This window comes from Lepidochelys kempii, chromosome 12, assembly GCF_965140285.1.
Source record: "Lepidochelys kempii isolate rLepKem1 chromosome 12, rLepKem1.hap1, whole genome shotgun sequence".
Lineage (NCBI taxonomy): Eukaryota > Metazoa > Chordata > Testudines > Cheloniidae > Lepidochelys > Lepidochelys kempii.
In genome coordinates, this window is record NC_136391.1 from 35,868,445 (window position 1) to 35,888,187 (window position 19,743).

Consider the following 19,743-nt stretch of genomic DNA (forward strand, 5'->3'; position numbering starts at 1 on the left):
TATATTGTGATCTTCATCTTAGATTGTTCTTAAGGAGACTAGGTGTTTTGCACTCATGTTGTTCTAAAGAAAGATATTGATAATACTTGCCAGTGGATCTAATTATTTAAAAAGCTGTGCAGACTGGACGCCATGCTAGGGGATTTCTGTAAGGAGAACAGATATCCAGACAGATTGGATTCTGAAAACAAGATATCACTTCTCAGAAAAAGCTTAGCTCTGAAAAATGGTGAAAAGCCAAGAGTGATTAAGCAAAGACATCTATAGGGGTCAACATTTGAGAGAGGGGGTTCCCCCCACTGGTAAATTGCCCACTGTACTGGAGAGAGCGGGCCTTGTTTCTTATTTAATGAAGATGGTGTTTCTAATAATCTGTAAATCAAGTAAGATAAATCTATTTTTGATTTGCAAGCTTTGCTGTGTTTTAAATATATCCTTCTTTGAAGAATACTCTGAGAGTCGCAGTCTTCAGACAAGGATTGATGGGATAAGCTATTGACTGTTGGAAAGACATTGGGCAGCAGTTTAAAAGAGAAAATGATCCAGACTGTTTTAAAAAGACCTTGGTGGTTTCTCGTGTGTGTATTTGTGTGTACACATACCAACATTTCTGCCTCCATCTTTCTTGAATGCCCCTAGAGAGAGTAACTAAGGGATTCTCATTCAACCAATGGATTGCAGAGTATTGGTTTCACTGGTTTATTTCCCTAGCCTTTTACATTCAAATTCTCTTCTGCCCAAAGCACTCCCTTTGACAGCCACCAAAACCCTGTTGGAATCAATGCGTTGCTCTAAAATCCACAGGGTGGCTTCTTAGCCATCAGTCACAGTTATTTTGTTGTTTCTTCTGTTTTTAATGAAAGGGAGCCGGGACTGGCAGCGCCTCTCTGCGGAGCTAAGTACACAGGCGATTCGGGAACATCCCGGCTGCAGTCTGCAAGCGCGGTCCGGCTCCGCTCGCCCCTGCCCTGAACGCTGACCCGCCCCGCCCGCCAGGAGTCAGGTTCAGACGGGCAATGGCTTCTCGGCAACTGCGGAGCAGCGCCCCCTGGCGTCCCTCTCAGCACGCGGACGAGCGGCATGGCGAGGGGAGAGAAGAAAGCTTTGCAAAGTGACAGCAAAGCCTTGGGAGATGAACTGACGTTTGCAGCCATTGAATTGCGATTTTCCTTCTTGCAGCGGTTCCCCACCTCTCCTTCCTCCCAAGCACACGCTGTCACCTCGCCGGTCTCTCGTTTGGCTTGGTTCATAAGGCAATTTGGTTGCAGGGCTTTACGCTGCACCCCCCCCCCCTTTCCTCCCTGCCTTTGAATCTAAATTGGTTTGTTTTGCAGTTAAAGCCTTTCCTTTGATTTCTCTCCCCCCCATCCTTTTCTGCTGCGGGCAGGAGGCTCTTGCTTAGCTGGGGATCGCATTTCCCATCTCTCCTTCGCAGCCAGAAACTTCGGAACAGGCGGAGCCGCAGCTTCGACTCGACTGATCCTTGGAAAATTACGAGTTAGTGGTTTGGGGTTTTGTTTTTGGGCTCTTTTTTACTTCAAGGGCTGCAGCTAAGTGATCTCTTTGGATTTCACTGGTGAATTAAATCTGAGTCCAGAGCCCTGTCTCTCTGGCCCCATCCGTGTAGCTGGTTTCATGGAAAACTTGTAAATTATCATTTGGTTTTAATTATTGGTCCCTCCTCTCCCCGTCTCTGTCTCCTCCCCCCGCCCCCAGTTTTTTTTTTTCCTCTCTCTCTCTGTTATATTACTCCATTTGGTAGGGCGATTCTCAGTTTTCTTGGGCTAGATGGTATCTCCCGGCTGCCCTGAGAGATTTGATGACACCCCTCTATTTTTTCCTTTTCTCAGAAAATAAAGAGCAGTTGCCAAGATCATAGAGGGCCAAGAAATGATCATAACCCTGGAGAGTATAAATATTGGTGGCGAAGTTCTGTGAGAACAGCATTCATCACTACCAGCTGTGCTGAGACCTTAGCATTCATTGCATCTAGAGACAGTTGTCACTTCCCTCCCTCCCTCCCTGTTTTCATATTTAAAATATATAATTTATTTTCCACAAGCAGGTTTTTGAGGAGTTTTGGCTTCTGGTGGACTTGCAGATTTTGAGAGGTAAGTGTTAAATTTTAACACCAGATTTTTGACACTTGTTTTAAACCTTTTGTTGTGTGTAACAAAAATCTCAGTGTTACAGACGTAGACGTTTAATAACGTCTCCAAAAGATTGTGTGTGATGCCAAATTGCACTTTAATAGTAAAGTTCCATTTATAAATAGTTCATAAGAGGTTAACAAAGTAATAGATGTTGTTACATAAATAGCATTACTAGGGTTATAGACATTCTAAGCACATAAGTGGAAAGTGTCACTGATAATTGTAATCAACCAGTAGACCTGTTGGATGCTATAACCTCTAATAATTGACTGACCATTTATTAAAACATCTACTGAGTGTTTCTTAAACTTTTATAAACTATTTATATAAACTATTAAATATAAGTTATTTATTATATTTATGAATCTAAACTGGGTCTGTGACTAAACCTTCAAATACTAGTAGAACGAGGTAACTTCTGTTAACAGTTTAAAAAAAACAACTTTTAGTATAGCTTTAGGTAGAAACTCACCCTCTTGTATTACACTAGAGTGGACGATGGTAGATCCAGACATTTTACCTCTGACCTTGAAAACATAGATTTTACAGTTTTAGGCGGTAAAGATGACAACGTGTTCTAAGTCACAGCATCTGTAATTTCACTCTGAATATTCTGCTGGGATTATGTTTGCAGAAAAACCCAACAACTTTGTAAAGCCTCAAATATGTGCATGTTGGCTAAAAAGACAAGGCTGCATACACAAAATATACAGTGGGCATAGTGCTTTAATCTTGAGTTTATGTATGTGAGTGAAAATCTGATCCACCACGGGCTCTGCTTTGCTGGTTTTGAGTTGTTGCTGGCATCCTATGTTAACTCTTGCATTTGCCCATTTCCTCTGCCTTCTCTGTGTATAATATCCCGTGGCACTGCAAATATTTGCAGTAGTAGCATGTATAATCAGGAGAATAATCCAACCATTTTAATATTTAACTAGGGGGCATTTTAGAGATCAATAACAATAAAGCATTTTAAGGTCTGGTGAGGACACCACACTGAGGCTGACTTTGTCTGTTTGCCTGTGGGTTGAGTAGGGAGTTTTGCATGGCAGCTTCTAGAGGTTACCCGTGCTTCTACTGTCTGAGATCACAAGCTATCCATTAGTCTAGGAAGTAACTTTTTGTCAACGGTCTTTTCAAAGCCCATTTAAATATGACCTCTTCAGATCTCAGAAAATACTTCTTCCTTTGTCCCCAGTTGAAATACAGTAACTCCTTGCTTAACATTGTAACTATGTTCCTGAAAAATGCCACTTTATGCAAAATGATGTTAAGCGAATCCAATTTCCCCATAAGAATTAATGTAAATGTGGGGGGGTTAGGTTCCAGGGAAATTTTTTTTCACCAGAGAAAAGACATTGTATACATATATAGTATAAGCTTTAAACAATTTAATACTGTCCACAGCAATGAATGATTGCGAAGCTTGGTTGAGGTGATGGAGTCAGAGGGTGGGATATTTCCCAGGGAATGCCTTGCTGCTAAATGATGAACTAGCACTTGGCTGAGCCCTCAAGGGTTAACACACTGTTGTTAATGTAGCCTCACACTCTACAAGGCAGCGTGGACTGAGGCAGGAGGGAGGAAACACAATAGATGCAGGTCAGTCACTGCAAACACTTCCCTGCAAAAACTGACATGGTAATAAGCCCACGTGATCCAGCTGGAGTGCACCACTCCCTCCTCCTGACGGCACATGGACGGCTGCACAAGTGCTGACTTTCCAAAGTGCTGGAGTGAGAGAGAGAGAGAGAGGTGCATTACCCCTTTAAGTCTGCTGACCGCACTTCAAGTATGTTGCCCTTTTAAGCAGATCAGCCAGTTCAGACAAGAAGCAACAGCTTCCAGCAAGCTCCCTCCTTTCTGTCCCCGAGCCCTGTCCCCCTCCACCTCTTTGTGGAGAGGGGGTATGGAGCAGGGGGACATCCTGATATCAGCACCCTTCTTCTCCCCTTCCCCCAGCAAGCAGGGAGCTCCAGGGAGAAGCTCCAAGGCAGAGGGCAGGGCAGGAGCTGCGTGGTCACCTGAACTGCTGATGAGCAGCTGCTGAGCCACATACCTTACAGGGAATTTAGGGGAGCCGATGGGGTAGGGGGGCTGCTGGCCCTCCTGGTTCTAATCCCCACAAGAAAGGGCTGCTCTTCCAGAGAATCCTACAAACAGTGGACAAAGCAGGTGGCTGCCAAAGGATGTGATAAGGGAGCATGGCACAACTTTCAACGAGCGTGTTCCCTAATAGATCAGCAACAAAACAACCTTAACCGGGACAACGTTAAGTGAGGAGTTCCTGTATATTTGGCCGGTGAGATGCCTTCACGTCTGAACGTTCTGGAGACAGTTTCTGCCGATTCACTGGTTTCTGATCAGTCCCAGATGTTACCATGGCATCGATACCATGAGCCTGATGCGCTTGAAAAGAGGTCATAGAAATGCTTTCTCCCCGTCCCCTGAATAAAGCAAAGTTTAGTCAGCTGGGACAGTGGTTGAGGAAGCTATCAAACTTCCAACTCGCACACCATGTGCGTCCAAAGAGTTTCCACCATTGGGATGCCAGTGATCTGGTCGCTGTCAGTGACAGGCTACTAGACAAGATGGACCCTTGCCATCTTATAAATAGGGTAACTACCTACTATACTGGCATGTTTATTCCCCCCCACCCAATGGCACTCCCTCCATTTCACTCATCGTTCCATACCCTCTTTGGTATGCTGGAGAGTTATTTGTTCAGATAATTCCCTTCACCTGGGAAACTGGTGCAACTGAATGTCTTTGGGCCAAGTTCTAGCCCCATTGAAATTAATGTCAAACCTCTCCTTGATTTCTAATTGAAATCAGTGATCCTATGGATGCACATTCACAGAGGATGCAATGGGTGATTTGTCTGGTCTAAAAGCACAGAGTGCTGGAAATGATACTTCCCCCCTACCTGAAAGTCAAGTACTTGAAGCAGGGACTGAATACTTAGTCCACGAACATTAAAACTAGGTTTCAAGGCAGCCCAGTTGGGGAGAAGGGATCATGCTGTTAATTCACAAGCAGAGGAGAGGACTCAGAGAATAATGCACCATCTGTTACACTGTGTTGATTAGCAGCTGAAGGGCTTGAACAAAGTAGCCAAGGGTCTGTTGAGGACTTGACATGTTGACTTCATCACGTAGTAACAAGTTTGGTATGTCTCTGGGCTGTCAGATGATTCAGCTGATTCTCAAGTTACAATTTCTTGTACCTGCACTGTGTGGCGGACGGGGCCCCTGGTTAGAAAAGGGAGTAAATCTAGGTCAGTAGGTATAGCTATGCCAGCTGTCTGCTTCTCTCCGCCATACCCTAAGAAGCAGGCTGCATTTAAAATTCCTCATAATAAATAGCCACGGCAGATCATCTTTATTTAAAACCTCTTAGGGAAGTATCTGAAAGTAGGAATTGTTCCCTGTCTTGGGCCAGATGGTCTACAAAAGTAACAGCTCATTTCCCACCTAGCCAGTTAGGCTTCATTTATGGAGGGGTTTGTGCCAGCAAACAATGCCGAGAAGAGAACGAGGTTAAAACAATATTTATCTTTTAAACAAATGGAAATTGTGTGCCTTTAAGGATCTTACTGGCCTAATTCAACCTCTATTTAACCAATGAAACACTGAATGGGGATGACGCTTGCATGTTACACTGCCTCTATAAAGCAAGGAAGTATTCTAGTGAAGTAATTAAGACATTTTCTTTGCATGGCATTATCGTGATCGCCATTGCTTTAGGAAAGCCCAGCTCAACTGCTTAACACTTTGCTTAGGAAAAAGTATTAGTGGTTGGTTGTTTATTTGTGCCACAGTAGCACCTAGGAGACTCAGTCAGGGATTTGGGCTACATTGCGCTAGACACATGCTGGGACAACATAGGCCCTGGGCTCGATTTTTAGGGGGTTGACGCTCCCCTTGACTTCAACTAGAGTCTTGGGAGCTCAGCACCTCAGAAAATTAAACCCTTTACGTTTTGCATTCTGAGCATTGTCCTCATCAAAATAATTGCGTGCTGGGTCTGCACCCCTGCCTAAAAAGCTGTTGTTGACACCTGGCTGCATTTCCATTAGATTGGAAGCAAAATATTTCTAGATTTAAATATAGAGCATGCTCTGATTTATGTTTTTCCACCATTAAAAGCAGTTCTGCTGTCCCCTTAAAGACATAACACTCTGCAAGAAAGAAAATGAACCACCTCTTCCAAACACATTTAACGCTATCAAGCCATGAATGCCCCTGCTTCAGAACACCCAGTGGGGGAAGATGTAGCGGTAATTTGCTATGCTGTAAATTTAAACAGTAAAATCTGCAGAACTGTCACTTAAAGAAAATATTTGCGGGCCTATTCAGGAAGGGGCTCTAACTGCTATCACACAAAAGGCTGTTTAAAATGACAGCATTAGGGATAGTTTTGACGAGGGAAAGACTCATCTCTTGGAATATTCCCTCTTTGTAGAGCTGCCCTGACATACAGTTGTTCCCGTTGGCATGGTGGTTCCCAGATTGCAAGCCTCATGGAATAACACTGGAAGTCCTTTATTCACCACTTTGGTTTTATGAAGAGGAGACTGGATAGTTCCACTGTTGGATGTGCAGTGTGAATGTTTAAACCCTATTACGTATTATTCCTATGATGGTAGCTATTACCGGTCCCACTTGAGATCACAGCAAACTGGACAAACCTCTAGTAAGAGACAGCATAGTATCTATATAAGCCAAGATAAATGGCCCTCAGGTGAGGGAGTAAGTGTGGACTATTAATGAGGAGAATCAGGGTGGAGAATTTGCTTGAAGATTACAGGTGCGTCTGAAGGAAGGGACAGAGAGGGGGCCTTGCAATTGAGGACATGGATGATTAAGGCTGGAGATTCAAACCATCATCAAGTCAGCACATTTAAATTTAGGGCCAGCCATTCCTCTCTGGTTAACCCTCCCCATTAAAGGCAGGCTGACTCATGGCAACCGAGCAGTGCAGAAGTGGTTCCTGTTTAAGAGGAGGAAGGGAAATCTACTCCAGCTCCTCTCCTAATCTGTAATAATTCATATAACTGGCTGCACATCTGTCTCCAGCTAAGTGCAGTAACAGCGTCAGTGAGAACACCCCAGTGCGTCACTTGCAGACAGGAATTTTGATTGCTTTGATATTACGATGACATTTTCACATAAACATACAGAGATTCTGGGAGCTGGCAGCTGGCTCTGCCTGAGTCTATTGGCAGGCGGAGGCCTCTGAAATAGCTGTAGTTCATGTCTGACCTCTGTGACTTGGCTGCTGGGGAAGTTTGCTTTCCCTTTTGTTAGGATCTGTTCTCCTTTAAGGACGACACTTGGAAGAAATAATGTGTCATTGCTCACCCTGCATACGTGAAAAGGCACAGTTTGGATTATGTGATGGTTTAAGGGCCTGGGGATTGATTCACCCTGATGGATACAAATTACAGCTCAAAGGGGAATCTATATATACTCCAAAGGAAAATTCAATTTTCCCCATCTTTATGGGCGTTCCATGGCTGTCCGGGCAATGCTCCGCCCCCACACAGTCCCACCCATTTTTGGAGCTACATTGGGTCCCTCTAGATTCTGCATGTGGAATGGGCTGCAAAGAGGTTATGAGCACATAACATTGGTGCAACTCTCTTTTCCCTCCAGGGTGGGCATGCTGGAAGTAGGTGCAGGCAAAAAGATTGGCCTTGCAAAATTCATGTGCAACGGCATATCTAATTAGTTCATATAACCCCAATGATTGTATGTGCAAATTGAGTAATGGTATGTGGAAGAGGATAGATGTGGAAAAAGAGAGTATTCAGCATGAGATCTAGATAATGCCTAATTTAAGAAGGAAATAGGACAGAACATCCTATCTGTGACGTGGTAAACATTGAGGTTCATCACTGCTGTGTAGGAGTGAAAATAATTCATTTAACTTTCAAATTTACATCGCTCCTTTATTGTGCAAAAACCAGAATCCAAGGCCTCTTGCCTCTTTGGAAATTCTATGGGATGTCGATCTTCTTTAGTGGTAGGTTAAGTGACTGTTTGTTTCCCGCCTGAATTTCAGATCTGTACGGAGCAGTAGAGCTGCCTTTGAGAAAACCAGAGTGCTTCCATCTTCTTCATCTCGACTTCCATTGAGTAGAGAATGACCATGAGTCCTGCCCTGTCTTTGTTCCTCCCTCTTGGATGTTTACTGGTTTTGATGCACGAAGCGCAAGGCTTTTTCTTGCCCAATGGCACGCAGTTCGAGAGCATTTTGAGCAGATATCACTCCAGAGCCAAGAGAGCCATTCCAAGGTCAGACAAAGAGGAGATTTTGATGCTTCATAACAAGCTGAGAGGTGAAGTCTACCCTTCAGCCTCCAACATGGAATATATGGTGAGTTCAACTACTGGTACTGAAATTTGTGTGACCACTGCAGTTTTTCTGGCCAGAGGACGGTAACAAATTCTGCTAGTGGTTTCCTGGTGCCATCTTATGCCACTGAATTGTTTTTGTTTGAAGGGTCCATTAGTGGGTCAGCTAGTCCATCCCATTGCATAGTTTCAGGACTGATTTCATTATTCATAAAACATCCTCAATACTGTCTAGTCTAGCCCTGAATGCCTCCATTGATGGCAATTCCACAACCTCCCTTAGCAGCTTATTCCATACTTAAATGTCATCAAAGTACCCCATTTTCCCTTACATTTAACCTCCATTCTCCCGGTTGAAGCTTCAGCCGATTAAGACTCTGGCATTGTGGGATGCCACTGTCTGCACAGAGAAGCCACACCAGCCATCTCTGAGAAGCATTTACTCACCTACAGGAATCACGCCTTTGCCTGGGGTTCTTTGGATTGCCGCAGTTATGTCCCAGTGCCTCTGGTGATATGCTAACACCGCCAATTCTCATTGACTTCAGTGGGAGTTGAAGATGCTCAGCACCTTGGGAGGATCAGGATTTCTCCATCTGCAATATAGGCCCAATCTGTTAAAATCTTTAGAAAGACTCCCACTGAGGTCAGTGGTAGATGGATTGGTGGTATTTGTTGGTTTTTTCCCCCCTGAGCTCAAGGAACCAAAATACAATTTTGGTCAATGTGTACTCTCACTTCAGAGAGAGCCCTTGAAAAGTCTAAGTGTTACATGTGTCTTTACCAGCAGCAGCAATTAAGATGACTACATTTTCACCATAGAGCTTTCTATACAGGCTATTTCTGGGGTGTCTTCAAAATATTGTGGAATCAGAGAACGACAGAGGGTAATAATTTTTGTGCATTTATCTCTCCTGCAAATATTGTTACTGCAAAAATAGCACCAATTTGACAGTCTGTCGGTCTCTGGATTGATTCAGTGAGCTGGTAATGGAGACCGTGTACAGAAAGGATTTATGTGATATAAAAGGCATCTTTTATTAATAATACCTTTTGCCATTTAACTGGATGCCAAAAATGTAAAACTCTGTCTTAAGAGAACAGCGAGGAAGAGTAAGGGAGAAGAGGTAGAAGTAAAGACAGATGTAATATTGCATCAGCTCTTTAGATAAGCCTTCAGAGTGCCAGGTTCCTTGCTATTAGTCATTGCTGCTTTGTCAGTGAGAGAGAGTTACAGTCCCTCCTAAGAATTGTTTTACTGTATCACTGTTGTTCAGAAGACGGCGATATTCTGCGGGCTGCCTGTAAGATACTGCAAGGGAAGATGTGGCTTGATTGATTCCAAGAAAGTAAACACAAAGCAATGCAAGAAAGCCAAATGTATTTTCATTGGCTTTGGGGATTTAAAAGTGCTTCAACTGTGTAGTGTTCACTGGCTGACTTCTATTTACTCGTCCAGGATGGTTACTGTTTTATGTTTGTCTTAGCTCAGTGTGCTTTTCTAGTGGTTTTATGGGAGACTTTATACAAATGAAAGAGCCTTGTATGCTGTGAAGAAAGAAGCTGGGTATAAATTGGTGCTTCTTGGAAAGACTATAATCAGCCTTTCATGTGTTCATGTTTACCTAATATTCCTCGGGAATCCTTGCACGCATTCTGAATGCTAAGTTAACTTTAATCCTTTGTTTTAACAGAACACTTCTCAGTGGTTTGAGCATTGGCCTGCTAAACCCAGGGTTGTGAGTTCAATCCTTGAGGGGGCCATTTAGGGCTCTGGGGCAAAAATTGGGGATTGGTCCTGCTTTGAGCAGGGGGTTGGACTAGATGACCTCCTGAGGTCCCTTCCAACCCTGATAGTCTATGATTCTATGACCTAAAGCTGCACAGAGAGCTAATGTTTTCCAGGAAATGGAGATATTAATCTGCTGTGTCATTATCTCTTATTATCCAACATATACCAAAACTAAATGATGTAGCCAGTTCAATAACATACATGTATGCTGAACAACATATTCCCTTTATCGTCTGAGAGCAGTTATACATCTAACTGAAGCAAGAGAATGATTCAAGCAAAGGGAAAAAATGTCTGAGGGTGGGGTAACAGTAGAGTGGAGAGAGAATAGAAATTCAATAAAGCCGTAACCTAGTGCAATGCAAGCTGTTTTGCTTGACTGTGTTAGGGTAATGGAGTTCAAGGTTAGCAGTGGTATTCAGTGTTAATGGAAAATGAGTTCCATGGCTCCCTTTTGGCAGGCTTTGTTCTAGGCCAGATGTGAACAGTGTACATTCTTCCAGATGAAGCTGGCCAGAAATAAAATTACCCTAACCACCTTGCAACTTTAGTACATAGACTTTCACTGTATGTTTTTATTATAGAACAGTAGTAATGGTGATGGCTTACGGCCAAAACAAAACAAGCTCCATGTTTATAATAACCCTTGAAAAATAAGCAGCAACTTCTAAGAGACCAGTGACCTTTAGGTTGGCTTAGTCAGAAGCAATGAACATCAAAAACCTTACCTTGCCCAGAGGGTCTGGATGACTTGTGTATTGTCTCTCAGTTCTCAATGGATTTTTCCAACAAATTAACAGGCTACAAATGATTGATGGGCTACACATATTCCTAGAAGGAAAGTATCTTGGTTCCCTTGCATGTGGAGTTAACCTGTCCTTCCTCTACGTGATTAAAAGTAGTGAAATTACTAATCATGGATGTGGAGGGGATCATATTACTTGGCGGTACAAGCAAGCTGGTCCAAGGTTCTGCCAACGCACCTCAATCCACCTTGTAGAATATCTGCTTTTCCAGTTCCACGCCACTCATGAGAGTAGAGTGCCAGTCCTGACACGGCAGTGGAGTTGGTTGAGATTAGCCAATTACTTGTGTGAGCTTAAAATAGCGTTCCAACCCGAGTGTCACATTTACCAACCGGACAGGTGAGCACATGCATGCCTAATTGTGCATGCTCCTATTGTTAGTGTAAACTATGCATGTGTTTTGTGTACATAATTATGTCCTTAACTTCATTCAAAAACTATCCCAAGTCTCCAGAAGTAAAACGTGTACGAAACCATTTTGAATCATGTTCACCGCCAGCACGTTTTAAATCGTTTCCTGGAGATTATCCACCACAGTGAAGACTCGGGCAGTCACATTCGCCAATATACGATATGTATTTACTTTCTCTGGGTTACAGCTACCTATTGCTATGGCAGTTAGGTTACAGTCAATCTGAACACAAGAAAAAAACCCAACAATTTAAGCTGACACTTGAAACCAATTAATGCAGTGGTTCTCAAACTTTTGTACTGGTGACCCCTTTCACATAGCGAGTCTCTGAGTGCGACCCCACTTATAAATTAAAAACACTTTTTTATGTATTTAACACCATTATAAATGCTGGAGGCAAAGCGGGGTTTGGTGTGGAGGCTGACAGCTCGCAACTACCCGTGTAATAACCATGTGACCCCCTTAGGGGTCCCGACTACCAGTTTGAGAACCCCTGAATTAATGTGACTTGCATCTTGCCCTGCAAATTGCTAGACTCAGGCGCTTCCAGATTGCCAAAGAGTGAATTTAAATTAGTCAAAGTGAGCGTAGGTGGTTACTGCAGTTCCGGCTTTAATGTTGATTTTAGATATTGATTTGAGTATTTGGCATTAAGGGGTCTTCAGAGAGCAGAGGACAGTCTGAAATCTATTTTGCTGATATATTTATTGCATATGGAATCATTCCAGTGTCCTGAAGGCATTCATATGTTGAAAGAGAAGCAAATGGAAGCTCTAATTTAAATAACGTGGTTTTGTAATGGGATGCCGGCAGAACCAAGCATCTCCTAATCAAGCGTGAATCCACACACAAATCCCTAGCTCATTCCCAGTCTGTCATTGAGTGTCTCTTGCCTGTATTGGTTTGTTTTATCCATAGACACCAGTGGAAGATGTAGCACATATGTTCATGTCAATTTCCATGTAGTGGTCTATTGCTCATGTCATATGGTCTCTGCATTAAATTAGGAGACTTGGAAAGCAACTGCCTTTGAGGCTGCACTTTGGAGGGCTCTGGTGGAAAGCTCTGAAATACTAGGAACATTAGGATCTTGTGAGCGCTTCCGTGGCTTTAGACTGGATTTGAAGAGAGTCAGATAATGGCTGGAGTTTATATGGTGCACAAAGTGGCAGACCACAAGGAGACTTGTGTCCATGTACAAAGGCCAACCATAGTTGTAGTCTCTTCTCTGAGTCAACAAGTCACCCAAAAAGGGGCAGGGATTACCAGGGCCATGGCCCCCTACTCGCTCCTCATTGGCCAGTGGAGCTGGATGGCTGGAATAGGGAGCGCATAGTGGTCATATTCCCTCTGTATGTGAGGTAAGCTCCAGGAGACATGGCATTTCTCTCATGCTCAGCATTGTGTGACCCTGCGTGGCCCTCAGTGTAACTGCCAGACTCTGCCCCTAAATGTTCAGTTGCTCATATGCCATCATAGTTGTGTATCTGCTGGATCCTGAGTGCCCTCAGCTTCCATAGACCTTTGCAAGAGTTGTGGGAGCAAAGCACCTCACAGGTTTGGGCCCAGTGGCTGCCTGTCTTGGTGAAGATAGAAGATCCTTCCATCTTCTTCCTGGTACATTAGGGAAAAAGTAACGTTTTCATTCATAGCCTGTGCAGTCCAAAACATGGTAAATGTTCAACAGGGAACAATCTTATGTTGGCCTGGGTGGACTAGGTGTGAACTACTAGGTCTTTTCTGCCTCTGGATCCTATGCTTTATTTTATTTATGGACACATGCAGCAACATTTCAATCCCAATAAAATTTCCCATCAGTACCTTTGTGGTCAGTAGGGCTATCAATAATTAAACACAAAAACACATTGCAGTTCATCGACACACCACTATCTACTATGTTCAAAAATCCATCTTTCAGAAAAGTCTCCAGATTTGTTCATGATAGACTGCAATCAGCTCCGAGAACAACACACTCCACATTGAAGTTGCACACAAAAGGGTAGTTAAGAGGAATACGCGGACGTTAAGTTTGGACACTCATCCCACATCTGCGCCATTTCACCGAAGAATCAGGAGCTCAGAACTAGACATGATCATATGCGGTATCTCCCAAGAAGTGCAATGCCAGACGTTGAAAAGTGGGACTATTTTGTGCTGCATCCATGCATTTCCATTTTATTAAATGGGGAATTCACTCCCAGGTCAGGGCCCCGTTGCATTGCATAATACTAGGTCTGAAAGGCTGGGCTGGGGACCACGTCTAAGTCTTAACTCTCATAGGTTCTGCTGGTCCCGTCTCTTGGTTCTTAAGGTATGTCTACGCTGCATGCTTCTTTGAGCAGCATAGAGAATACGGACATGGGTAGCCCCCCAACGAGGGTATACATAGCAGTGCAGACCATGAGGCATGGCTGGGGCAAGTAAAGACACACCTGAAGGCGGTGGGTATGTACCCGAGTACATATCCTACATGGCTCTCTACTCATCTGAGCGATGCCTCCCTGTCTACACTGCTGTTTTTAGCAATGTAGCGTCCCACTGCTGGAGTCTTTCATGGATACGTGTAGCTACACATCATACACATCATTTCTTTTCACTGCGGCACGTAGCTACATGTAGCCTGCGTGCGGCCAGAGCTGTGTAGCGTAGGCTTGACCTAAGTCTAATGTAAGACGTTTTCACACTGAGAGTATTTGTCAATGGATCTGTTCCTTTGATTCTCACGCAGACCTGGGATGATGAGCTGGAAAGATCTGCTGAGGCTTGGGCCCATGAGTGCATCTGGGATCATGGACCTGCCAGCCTCATTATGTCCATTGGTCAGAATTTGGCTGTTCACTGGGGCAGGTAAGAGATGGAACGCTGAGTGTCTAATGTATCATATCTGTTGACAGTGACATTGTGGGTCTCGCCCTGTTCGGCAGTTTGGGAGGTTTGTCTTGTCAATATTTAGTAAAAAGAACTTGACTAGCTGGAAAAAAGGAGCTGGGGAAGGGAGAGCGCTTAATGTTTTCTTGTTGCTTCTGTGAAACAGATACAGCAATACCATCTATTGGGCCTTTAGCCAGCAGTTCCCAATATGTTTAGGAAATGTTAACTAAGCCTCACTGTGTGGTGGGTTTGCCTGTGAGGCACAGAGAGGTGAAGGGACTTGCTCAAGGTCACACAGAGTCTTAGTGGTAGAGTTGGCATCAGAATCTAGGACCCTGACCCCCAAGTCCCCTGTTTCATGCAGCTTTGCTCTCTCTTATTCAGAAAAGAAGTTTCTCAGGAACCATTTTTGGCCACTCCCACTAGGTCTGAACACTGTTAAAAATCCTCTAAGTGCGTTGCACCACATTTCCTTTTCACTTCCCACTTTATCTTTACTGCAACCACTTTGTATTTGCTTGCAGATGGCCATGTAATTCTAGGTGAGCAAACAGTTTGTTTTATACTCCCCGGAAAAAACCCTGGAGCTTTGGAAATGGTGTTTCTGCATCCACATGGATTGCTTTGCCAGCTCCTGGTGAGAAGAACCCTGCTGGTGCTTTCCACTGAGGAGATGCATCAAATGGCAATCTGTTTCTTTGTTGTAGTTCTAACCTTGGCTCCACTACAGACTTCCTGAGTGACCTTGGGCTAATCATGTACTGTAGGTCCCAATCTTGCTCCCATTGAAATCAGTGAGAAAACTGCCATTGATTTCAGTGTATGAAGGATTGGGTCCATAAACCCTCTGCCTCAGTTTCCTCATCTGTAAAATGGGGCCAATAGTACCTACCGCATGACATACTGTGACACAGAATTCATTAATGGTTTTAAAGCATGTTGAGGTAATCAGACAAAGATTACGATGGAAGTGCAAAGTATCCTTGATAGTGACATCTGTGATTCTAATCATCTGCTCATTTACATCCTGGGTGGATTGCTACATCTCAACTTGATGTACTGCTAGTTACAGTTGGTGAAAGGCTACCTGGGCCCATCCTGTGCAGCATGCACTGTGTGTATGAGTGTCTGTCTAGATGATTATGCTGACATTCACGTTCCAACTCCAGAAGCACGGATCACAGCACAACTGTGCCACAAACAGCATTTACAAGTGCACTGCATGCCCAAACCACATACTGCACGTGCCTGCTGCCCGGCTGCTGAGGATAAGAGTGTACTTCCAGATGTAACGAATTGTCTAGTGGTAAAATAGGTACATGACTTTCTGTTTAATATGTTTGGCAACCTCTAGCTGATGTTTACTTTCAAAATACAGCCTTCTGCCAAACTAGAAGTCTTTTGTAACTGAGTGGAAAAGCCAAGGGGACGTTTCAGGTCAACGGCTTTTGAAGAGAAAGTTAAACCTATAAATACTACAGAATCTCCTATTGGGTCATGGATTTTAAAGAAACAGTCCCTAATACCTGCCCGTGTGTAAAACACCAGAGATTTGTCATTGGTCAAAATATTATGGTGGCTTTTTCTACAATTTCCTCTGGTCCCTCCATTTGTTAAAGTCGCAGGTCCGTACCAAGATGACACCATGTTGCACTGTGAACTCACTTTACAATTATCCTGTACCGAATTATTGGGAATTTCATATTAACAAAAGAGGACCCGGGCGTGCTGAGGTTGGGTTGAAAACTCACAATTCTAGTTAGCGATCCAGCTCATCATGTATCTTTGGTCTTTCAGGTATCGTTCTCCAGCCTTCCATGTCCAATCTTGGTACGACGAAGTTAAAGATTATACTTACCCATATCCCCACGAATGTGACCCTTGGTGTCCAGAAAGATGCTCTGGAGCAATGTGCACACACTATACCCAGGTAAGGAAGAGGAAGGAAACATGGAGTCTTGTGTCTGAACTTGGTGCGTTCCCTCATACCCCGCGTAGCCCATAGAGCCTGTGTAACCCACACGCCTCATGGGTGCGGTGTTCTGTCCCATCTAGTCCCACCCACCGAGACCACTTAGAGAGATTGCATTTGCTCTACAGCCTTAGCTAACAGCTGCATGGCTTTTAGCTCATGCAGTAGAGGCTTATGTATTTAGCCCTGGAGGTCTCAGGTTCGATCCCGCCCACCGACGACCAGGGTCTGTTGGCATTACATTAGCATTCATTTCATTCAGCAGTAATGCAAGGCACCTACAGGCCTGCATCCTGTATGACGTTGGCTTCAGCCGTTTTCACAGGCCTCAAGCCTTATGCTCTTTGGCACAGATAAACGACCTAACGGTCACCCCCTACATTTCGGGGAATTGGAAATAGTGTGTGTTGGGGGAATTTTGTCCATAACGACACCAGCCAGCCACAGGAACGTGAGCTAACACCAGCTTTTGGATAGAACCTCTGCAGATGTCTGACCACAAGAGTGCCATGGCAATGTATTGATGTATATGATAATAAATTAAGACAATTAATATACTAATCTATAGTATACAACATTAGTAGGGTGAGGAAATACAAATAAGGAAGAAGGGAGAAACCTCGGCTGAATATGCATTAAGTATAGTGGCATCAGCGTAATTTATTATAAAAGTTGTATCCCAGCCTGTCTGTGGGGGTGGGAGGAGATATAAATGCTAGTCATTATGAAAATACTCAGGAAACTTGAACGAATGTGCCTTTTGTGGCATTCTGTTTTTTAAAATGCCTGTGTTATGCTTTCAGATCGTTTGGGCCACAACAACCAAGGTTGGCTGTGCTGTAAACGTCTGCAAACAAATGAGTGTTTGGGGAGAAATCTGGGAGAATGCCGTCTACCTGGTCTGCAACTATTCTCCCAAGTAAGGAAGACACAATAGGTTTCTTCCCCCCTCCCTTCCTACCCCCCGCAACTCTTAAAACTGCATGCTGTCAGTTGCTTAACAAATATAGAATCTGGTGCAGAGATTTCAATCAGGTGTGGGTGGTTACAGTTTTTTAAACATTTAAATTATGGTAATACATAAATGCCAACAAAGTTGGGGTCCCGTTGTGCTAAGTGCTACACAGACAAGTAGCAAGTGACAATCTCTGCCCCAGAGAGCTTACAGTTACATAACTCAAGCGTTCAGGATTGAGCCAGTCCTGGGTTGGGCGTCTTCTAGAAGTGGAAGTTGCATTTAAAATCTTCGAATGAATGCATCTGTGGCAAGATTTGAGTAAGGGATTTGGCCTGGGTCACAGAGCCAGCTTCTGAAAAGGACTGCAAATTGATATTGATGTTAATATTGTTTCATATTTAATTAGTAGGCCTTAGAAATCTGCCCTGTGCAGCAAAAGACACAAATATCAAAGCTGCCCCTGTTTAGAATACAGTTATAGAAAGGCAACACAACACTGAAAGATCTGGAGAAAGAAGTCAATATATACATGAAGGCACTCTGATTGCAGACGCCATTGAGTTCTGCTGAGCGTTAAGGTGGGGGGAACACAGTCATCACAGTTTGTGGTGGTGAAAACTGTTGGGAATCTTATGGGTTTATCATCCAACAATAAGCCCTCCCTGCCCATGAGATACTGAGCACCTTTAGCTCCTACAAAATGGAGTGCAATTTGAGGAAACTCGTTGTCATGCAGGATTGTACCATGTGTGTCCTCTCAGGAGAAGGTTGAACTGCTTTGCATATCATCAGTTCAGGACTGCTGAATGGACAAATACTCAAATTATAAGGCTCTTCTGGAGTTTCTGCTTGCATGCTGAATGAATGCAGTATCTATGTAGGATTTTAATGTAAAAGTTTAATGTAATATTATAATATATATACATGCATGCACTCTTCTGAAACAGGCCTTTTAGAAATGAAATGAGATGAAGCCTTTGTCTGAAAGTAACAGGCTTGCAGTGGCAACCCTTTCAAGTTTATGTGAGACAGCTGCCGAACATTCAGTCAGTCTGTAGTGATTACCACAACAGTGGAGAATGCTGCTGTGGTGTCAGAGGCAAAACTGAGGGGGTTTTGAGTCATTAGAAAATGGGGTGCAAGGATAAATGTTCCCAGACAAGTTGTCTAGAGACATCAGCACACACCACACAACAAAAACACTAACCCAGGAACCTATCTTTGCAACAAAGCCCGAAGCCAACTCATCCACATATTTATTCAAGTGACACCATCATAAGACCTAATCACATTAGCCACGCCATCGGGCTCGTTCACCTGCAGATCTACCAATGTGATATATGCCATCATGTGCCAGCAACGCCCCTCTGCCATGTACATTGGCCAAACTGGACAGTCTCTACACAAAAGAATAAATGGACACAAATCTGACATCAGGTTGGAAAATGGAACAGCTTTTAAATGGAGATGAGCTGCGTTCCAGGCTGGCCTGTGTAGCTGCTGGAATGATCTGGAGAGCAAAGAAATGGTGGTAGACTTGTGGCTCTGATGACCGCGATGAACACACATGAGAGAGCTCAAGGCAAATACCAGTCTCTGACTAACCAGTTGTGAAGCAGAAGGGAAACTACTGTACTGTGCTGCGTTTACTTAGTTTGCTCAGTGATCGTGAGAACGCTGCAAGTTGTATGTTCATGGAAAGATCAGAGACTGGCGGTCCTTTCCCATATTTACAGCAATCGAGCAACATAGAATTACAGTGGAAACATTCTTTTTCCACAATTCCTCAGTGCCTTGAGGCTCAGGGCTGCAGGACTCGGGCACAGGGCCTGAAAGCGAAGTAATGGAATTGTGAGTGTAGTATAGAAGCTATTTAACAGAAAAACATTTCTCACATGCTTTTTTCAGAGGGAACTGGATTGGAGAAGCTCCTTATAAAAATGGCAGGCCCTGCTCTGAATGCCCACCTAGCTATGGAGGAAGCTGCCAGAACAACCTCTGTTACAAAGGTAGGTGATCAATAAGCTATTTCTCTCAGCTCAATGCATCATGGGGAAACGCAAATGATCTCACCTAGGTCCTTGCTGTGTGATATGGAGAAACTGGAAAAGAAATGTCTCTGGAAACTTTTCATTAAAAGCAGTTACAGATTTGTGTGCTTTTAATTCCCCACCGTTAACTCTGAAACATACAGAATAAGGTGAAGCAAGTACTATATGAGAATGTCTGAAGCAGAAATGCCAAGTAACTAAAACCTAGAGATCAAATTTGGCTTGTAGGCACTGGTATAAATCCAGAGCAACTCCATTAGTTCAAGGAAGTTTCTCTGTGTTACCCTGGTGTAACACAGATCAGTTTGGCCCAGTGAATTTAGGCTTGTGTGTTTTGTAGGTACAAGCAACACCACCCTCATTTGGTTT

The 19,743-nt window shown here is 43.7% G+C and overlaps 1 protein-coding gene across 1 annotated transcript in view; it reads left to right on the top strand.

Moving 5' to 3' along the window:
• Nucleotides 1-881: 881 nt before the first annotated feature.
• CRISPLD2 (cysteine rich secretory protein LCCL domain containing 2) overlaps nt 882-19,743 on the top strand; it is a 40,438-nt gene continuing 21,576 nt past the window's right edge. Inside the window, exons 1-7 of the mRNA XM_073308093.2 lie at nt 882-1,497; nt 1,851-2,111; nt 8,220-8,534; nt 14,251-14,369; nt 16,191-16,323; nt 17,169-17,284; nt 19,232-19,332. Coding sequence (XP_073164194.2) covers nt 8,301-8,534; nt 14,251-14,369; nt 16,191-16,323; nt 17,169-17,284; nt 19,232-19,332 — 703 coding nt within the window. The 5' untranslated portion in view covers nt 882-1,497; nt 1,851-2,111; nt 8,220-8,300. The remainder of the gene's footprint in view (nt 1,498-1,850; nt 2,112-8,219; nt 8,535-14,250; nt 14,370-16,190; nt 16,324-17,168; nt 17,285-19,231; nt 19,333-19,743) is intronic.